The following is a 7,002-nucleotide window of genomic DNA, read 5'->3' on the forward strand; positions in this document are numbered from 1 at the left end:
GCTCATGCTCGTCTCCCTCTGTCTCAGTACACACACTGCTGTAAATGAAACAGAAAATCAGGGAAGACAGTGACTCCGATCGGTGCGTTAAGACTAGGATTTTTATCTCTGTATTTTGGATTTATGCCATAAGGCATGTGTGCTCGCCAGAGACAGACAGAAAGTGAGACATCCCCTCCCCGGGGATGGCCACGCCATAATCCATTCTCCATTCTCCTCTAAGGAAGGATTTTGGGCACGCACGCTCACGTGCCCGGCGTGATTTTCGAGTCTCTTGGTCCAGGACTCGAACCGAGCTGTTGGCCATGTGGGAGTCCAGCACCGTAACTGCAGCGCGCCACCTGCTGGCCCAAGACTAGGATTTGTACACCAGTGAGCAAGGACAGCGTGGAGTTTAAACGTATAACCTAGAGTTTTTTTGGGTAGGAGAGAGATTTTTGCTATAGGCACATGGGCTCATCAGAGACACAGAGAAGAAGTGAGAAATCACCCCCTGTGAGGGATGGCCACACCACAATCCCTTTTCCCCCATTCTGCTCTCAGGATCTGGGGCGCGTACGTGCATGCGCCCGGCCTGTTTCAAGCTGCCAGGTTCGGGACTCAAACCACAGTCAGCCATGCAGAGTCCAACGCCTTCACTCCCAACACCACCTGCTGGCCCCATCCTAGAGTTACGTTGAAACATAGATGCAGAAACACTGAAGAAAGTCTAAACAGATGAAACCCAGCGAAGCGTAAAACTGCTTTCTGATTGATCCAGCCTGGGGCCTGGTGGTTAGGGCAGCTGAACCCCACGTGGCTGACTGTGCGATCGTATGGCGCCCAAATAAGATTTGCCCCAGGAACTTGAGAATGATTTCCCGCTAGAAAATTAAAATAACTTTTTTTTTGGGGGGGGGGAGAGATTTTCACTATAGGGCGCGTGCGCTCGCCAGATAGACAGAGAGAGACATAGAGACAGAAAGTGAGAAATCACCCCCCAGGGGGGATGGTCACGCCGCAATCCCTTCTCCTCCATTCTCCTCTCGGGATCTTGGGCACGCACGCACACGTGCCCAGCGTGAGTTTTAAGCCACCGGGTCCAGGACGCGAACCGCGGTCGACTACATGGGAGTCCAGCGACATAGCCATGACGCTAACTGCTGGTTCCCCCAAAATTAAAATAACTTTAAAGAAAGGTAAAATGACTTAAGTTTTTTTTTTTTTTTTTTTTTTTGGTCATAGGGTATGTTTTTGCCAGAGCGGAGAGAGAGAGATACAGAGAGACGAAAAGTGAGAAATCACCCCCAGAGGGGATGGCCACACTGCAGTGACCATTCTCCTCTCAGGATATTGGGCACACACGCGTGCGCGCGCACACACGTGCCCAGTATGATTTTCAAGCCCCTGGGTCCGGGCCTCGAACCACAGTCAACTATGTGGGAATCCAGTGCCTGGACCACCATACCACTTCCCAGTCCCTGAAACAACCTTATGGACTAGACACAGTTACGGTATCTAATAAAAAATCAGCAGAGAGTGGCCAGCAAGTGGTGTGGTAGTTAAGGCTTTGGCTTCCCACATTGACAACCGCAGTTCAAGCCCTGGACCCGGTGGCGTGAAGACCACACCAGGGCGTGTGCGTGCGTGCCCACAATCCTGAGAGGAGAAGGGATTGTGGTGTGGCCATTCCCCTTCGGGGGTGATTTCCTGCTTTCCCTCTGCCTCTGCCTAGCAAGCGCGTGTGCCCTATGGCAAAAACGGAACAACAAGGTTTAAAAAGTGATGAAAGCTCCCCCACGGGCTAAACTCGAGATGTCAGAAGCAAGCTGCGTTTATCATGAAGCTTTCAGAGACGACAGGCACGTGCTGTGGGTGAGGTCCGAGCGTCCCCTGCCCTGCCCTCTTCCTAAAAGCAGTAGGGAACTTGCTTCTCAGTGGGGACGTGAAACGAGACATTTTTCTGCGTATCAGGGCCACAGCCTAGGTGGCACTGGTGGGTGTTTAAGATCACTTCAGATTCTAGCTCTTCTGGGTCGTTTATCTCATTTCTCCCATGAATGAGAGACAGCACCCCAACTCTTGGGTCCCAAAGCCAGAATCTATCCCCAGCCTTCCTCAGTCCCAATCCCTGGCATTTGCATGGCCGACGTACTCAGGGAGGTCTCTGGACCCGAACCCGTAACCTTCCTGTGCATCAGCTTTGCAGCATTACATCTTACCGCCCTCTGGATAGCTCTCCCCTCTTTCTGTCTTCTGGGGTGGTGTACAGGAACAGGACTGGGGTTTTCCCTGTAAAGTCACCTGGTCAGGAGCTTGAATAATATTTCTAAGTGACATCAAACCTGACCCAGGGGTAGGCCTGCTCTGGGTCAGGGGGCGCCCCCTGCTGGCTGGCCTGTTCTAAACCACTTGTGCTTGGGTTCAGATGACAACAAGCCTCCCATCCAAATGCCTGGCTCTTCGGAGTACGACGCCGCAGGAGGGGTCCAGGAGTCTGCAGCCGCAGGCCCCCGGGGTCCTGGGCCCCACGACCAGATTCCACCTAACAAGCCCCCATGGTTTGACCAGCCTCACCCTGTTGCTCCTTGGGGCCAACAGCAGGTATTTCCGCGTGGGGCTCGCCGGGACCGGGGACAGGTGGGTGGCTTCCTCTGCTCACGGGAACTGCAGCCAGGTTCTCCACAGAGGCCATGCTAGGGGCGTGTCGGGCCACTCCACTGCCGTGCAGCCCAAGGGCAAGTGGAATAAGAGAGTCGGGTTCACTTACTCTTCTGCCCTCGGAGGGTTTGGGCCTCCGGTGATGGAGACCCCCGCTCCCTGGTAGTGCTGCAAAATTTAAAACCGGAGAGGTAATTGTCCCCTTCCTCGTTTCTTTTTGGGGATTGCCAGAGGGCATGAGCACTCGCTAGAGATGGGGAGGAAGGAAGCACCCTCAGTCGGGTGTGGTCACGCCACGATTTCTCCTCCATTTCTCCATCCTGATGGGATTTTGGACACATGCATATGGGCCTGGCGTGTTTTTCTTTCTTTCTTTTTCTTTTTTCCTAAAATAATTTTTAATTTTATTTATTCATTTACTTATTTTATTTTGACCAGAGAGAGAGAGAGAGTGAGAAAGCAAGCCTCCAGGTCCAGGACTCGAACTATGGTTGGCCATCTGGCATGTTTTTCCAGCCACCAGGGCTACAAGTCAAACCATGGTTTGCTGTGTGAGATCTGGCTTGCTTCATCTACTCCCTATGGGGCTGGCTTTTTCTTCTTCTTTTTTTTTTTTTAACTTTATTTATTCATGAGAGAGAGAGCAGCAACACCCCTAGTAGGGTCTTTTTTGTTAAGAGATTTTTGCTATGGGGTGTGTGTTCTCCAGAGAGACAGAGAAAGCGAGGAATCACCTCCCAGCGAGGGTGGCCACGCTGCAATCCCTTCTCTTCCATTCTCCTTTCAGGAGTCTGGGCACTGAAGCATACATGGCTGGCTTTTTTTTTTGCTATAGAGTGTGTGCACTCCCCTGGAGGGATGGCGACGCTACAGTCCCTTCTCCATTCTCCTCTTGGGATCTTGGGCACACACGCACACGTGCCCGGTGTGAGTTTAAGCCACCAGGTCCGGGACTCGAACCACGGTCGACTATGTGGGAGTCCAGCGACATAGCCATTACGCTAACTGCTGGTCCCGCCTGGCATGTTTTTTAAGCCACCAGGTCTGGGACTCGAACCGTGGTCATCCATGTGGGAGTCCAGCGCCTTCACCTCCACTCCACCCGCTGGCCTGTTTCCTTGCCTTGCTTAACTGGCTCAACTAAGTGTTGACATTTTGTCCTCCTGAAAAGAATCTACAGACAGATGGGGCCTGAGTCTGGGGTCCCCAGAAGCGGAGCCTCAGAAAGTCAGTGGGGTTCACCTGGGAGGAGACCCCAGGAGATGGCCTTGGGTGCATGAGGAAATGAGACAGGAAGGGGGTGCCACTGAGGAGCTTCCACTGTGGCACCTGGAGCCCAGTCGGGGGCCCGAGGATTGGAACAGGGCATCTGTCTGTGCCGTCCCCCCACGGGGCCGGGATACTGGTGTCAGGAGCAGAGGAGGGGAGGGCGTGTTTGTTACCCGGCACTGTGTGCCCGCTGCCCGAGGTCCTGGGGAGCCTCAGATGGGGTTATGGATGCCGCGGTAGGCATCTCGGGTGGCTCTGGGGTGTGGGTGGGCCCCGCGGCACCGCGGCCTGAAGCAGCTCTGCAGGCGGACACTCGTGCCGCAGGCGTCCGCAGCGCGCCCGGGCCGGAATCTGACCTCTGTGCTCTGCCTTGCAGCCTCCAGAACAGCCCCCCTACCCGCACCACCAGGGCGGGCCGCCCCACTGCCCCCCCTGGAACAACAGCCACGAGGGCATGTGGGGAGACATGCAGCGGCCGCCACACTTCCGCGGGCCCTTCCCGCCCCACCAGCAGCACCCGCAGTTCAACCAGCCGCCGCACCCCCACGGCTTCAACCGCTTCCCGCCCCGCTTCATGCAGGACGACTTCCCCCCGCGGCACCCCTTCGAGCGGCCGCCCTACCCTCACCGCTTCGACTACCCCCAGGGGGACTTCCCTGCCGGTGAGTGCCTGTCCCCTCCTGCGTCCCCGCCACGGCCCGTCTGCTCAGACTCCCTGCCCGATGGCTCAGCCCAGCCCACCAGGCTGTCCGCGTGTGACCTGTCAGGCCCTGAGCCCGAGTGACAGGTGCAGGGTGGCGGGACAGCCCTCAGGTGGGCGGGGGACACGAGGAGAATGGACTCCAGGCTTCGCCTGCCTCTGGTTGAGTCCTGGTCCTCGCCTCCCTGCCTTGAGCCGGCTGTGGCACGTCCCGTCCCCTCATCCCCCTTGCGCCAGGGTCAGAGCACTCTGTAGGAGGGGGTGCTGCCGTGTCACGAGGAACAGTAAGTGCCAGCTCCCTGGACAGGCGTGGCGTGACCTGGCTCTTCCTCTGCTGCTGCCCGCTGTGCCCATCCGCTCTCCTCCGTTAGTCTGTTCTGAACACCAGCTTGAGGGTCGGCCCTGGGGCTAACTGGTTAAAGGGGCCAGGTCCCACAGGGTGTGTGTGCGTGCCTGCCCCAAGTCACGACTATGGAGAAATGGAAGCGGAGGGGTGGCAGTGTGACCACACCCCACTTCCTCACCGGTGAGCACACACCCCCTTTAGCAATTTTTGAAAGAAAAAAAAAAAATCTTAAGAGGTGTTTGCTTTAGGGTGCACGCACTTGCCAGAGAGAGACGGTGAGAGGGAAAGCGAGAAATCACCCCCCCGGGGCGGATGGCCACGCCACAGCCCCTTCTGCTCCTGGGACCTTGGGTGTCCACGCACACGTGCCCGGCATGGTTTTCAAGCCACCGGGTCTGGGAGTCGAACCTTAGGTGGCCACATGGGAATCCAGCCACGTAACCACTACACCACGTGCTGGCCTCCTCCTAGCAGTTCTTTTAGAAAATCAGTTATTTCGTTGTGTTTATTTGGGCGTAAAAAAAAGATCGTGGCATTCCCAGCACAGTTCATCATAATGCGTGTCCCATGAACTGACAGACCCTTGTACTTTATTAGGGCTCCTACCCTCGGGTGTTGGTTTTTTCCTGCCAAAGGGCGCGCATCCTTGCAGGAGAGACAGGAGAGTGGGAGGTGTCAGGCATCACCCAGGACGTGCTGACCCCGGGCCCCACAGGAACATGGTCGGGGCACGGTCCTCTTTCCGTTTCTCCATCCTGTCGGGGTGTGGGGCACACACATACCTACAGCTCTGCCCTGTTTTCAATCCACGGAGGCCAGGATTCAAACCGTGGTCGGCCATGTGGGACCCAGCTCGCTGCCTAGCTCTTAACCACGGCGCTGCCGGCCGGCCCTGCCTTTCCATCGTAAACGCAGCCCGGGCTCTGCCTTCAGCCCTGAGGCCGCTTAGCGTGTCATTGCTTTCCCTGGCTCGCTGGGGCTGCCGGGACAGCACCGGGCAGCTGCCACGTTCCAGAGGCCACGAGTCTGACACAGGGTGGTGGCGGAGTTGCTCTGGCCCGTGGTGTGCAGATGCTGCCCCTTCCCCCTTCATCACATGGTCTTTTTTTTTTCTGTGTCCTTATCCTTTTTTCTTTTTTAAAGAATTATTTCGGATTTTAACATTTATGTTTTTATTTTTTGGAGAGGTTTTTGCTATAGGGCGCGTGCGCTCACCAGACAGACAGAGAGAGACAGAGAGACAGAAAGCAAGAAATCACCCCCCAGGGGGGATGGCCACGCCGCAATCCCTTCTCCTCCATTCTCCTCTCGGGATCTTGGGCACGCACACACACGCGCCCGGCGTGAGTTTATGCCACCGAGTCCGGGACTCGAACTGCAGTCACCTGCGTGGTAGTCCAGTGACGGAGCCATTATGCCATCTGCTGGTCCCAACATTTATCATTATTAAGTTGCTTCATGGCACAGGTACTCATCCGAGAGCTCAAGAGAGGGCAGCAAGTGGGAAAGCAAGGTGCCAGGTCTGAGTCTCGAACCATGGCCTGCCATGTGGGAGTCCAGCGCCTTAGTCACCGCACTATCTGCTGGCCCTGTTCATCTCTCTCTTTTTATGTAGAGGTCTTTGCCTTAGGGTGCAAGCATCCTCCAGAGAGAGAGAGGGAGAGGGAAGGTGAGAAATCACCTGCACGCCAGTCTCTTTTCCATTCTCCTCCCAGGACTTTGGGCACGCACTTGTACCCAGCATGAATTTCAAGTCACCGGGTCTGAGACTCGAACCGCAGTCAGCTCTGTGTGGGAGTCCGGCAATGTAACCGCTACACCATTTGCCGGTCCCCCCCGCTCAGCTGCTCTCACAAGGGGTTTTCAGGAAATCCGTGGGAAACGTCTTCACGAAGAAATCACACCTGGATTCCCCAAAGGTTTTGCACCAACATAAACTTGCCCTTTAATCTCATTTTCCACGAACTTTCTTTAGCCCCCAGGTATAGGGACACTTGGATTGCATAGATCAGGGCCACCTTGGTGACCACCTCTGCCCTCCGTTGTG

General features: G+C 55.9%; 1 protein-coding gene across 1 annotated transcript in view; it reads left to right on the plus strand.

Moving 5' to 3' along the window:
* Positions 1-7,002, plus strand: part of CHERP (calcium homeostasis endoplasmic reticulum protein) — a 22,953-nt gene that overhangs the window by 10,247 nt on the left and 5,704 nt on the right. The window contains 2 exon segments of the mRNA XM_027771310.1: positions 2,334-2,583; positions 4,286-4,571. Coding sequence (XP_027627111.1) covers positions 2,334-2,583; positions 4,286-4,571 — 536 coding nt within the window.

Source organism: Tupaia chinensis, unplaced genomic scaffold, assembly GCF_000334495.1.
Source record: "Tupaia chinensis unplaced genomic scaffold, TupChi_1.0 Scaffold000201_2, whole genome shotgun sequence".
Lineage (NCBI taxonomy): Eukaryota > Metazoa > Chordata > Mammalia > Scandentia > Tupaiidae > Tupaia > Tupaia belangeri.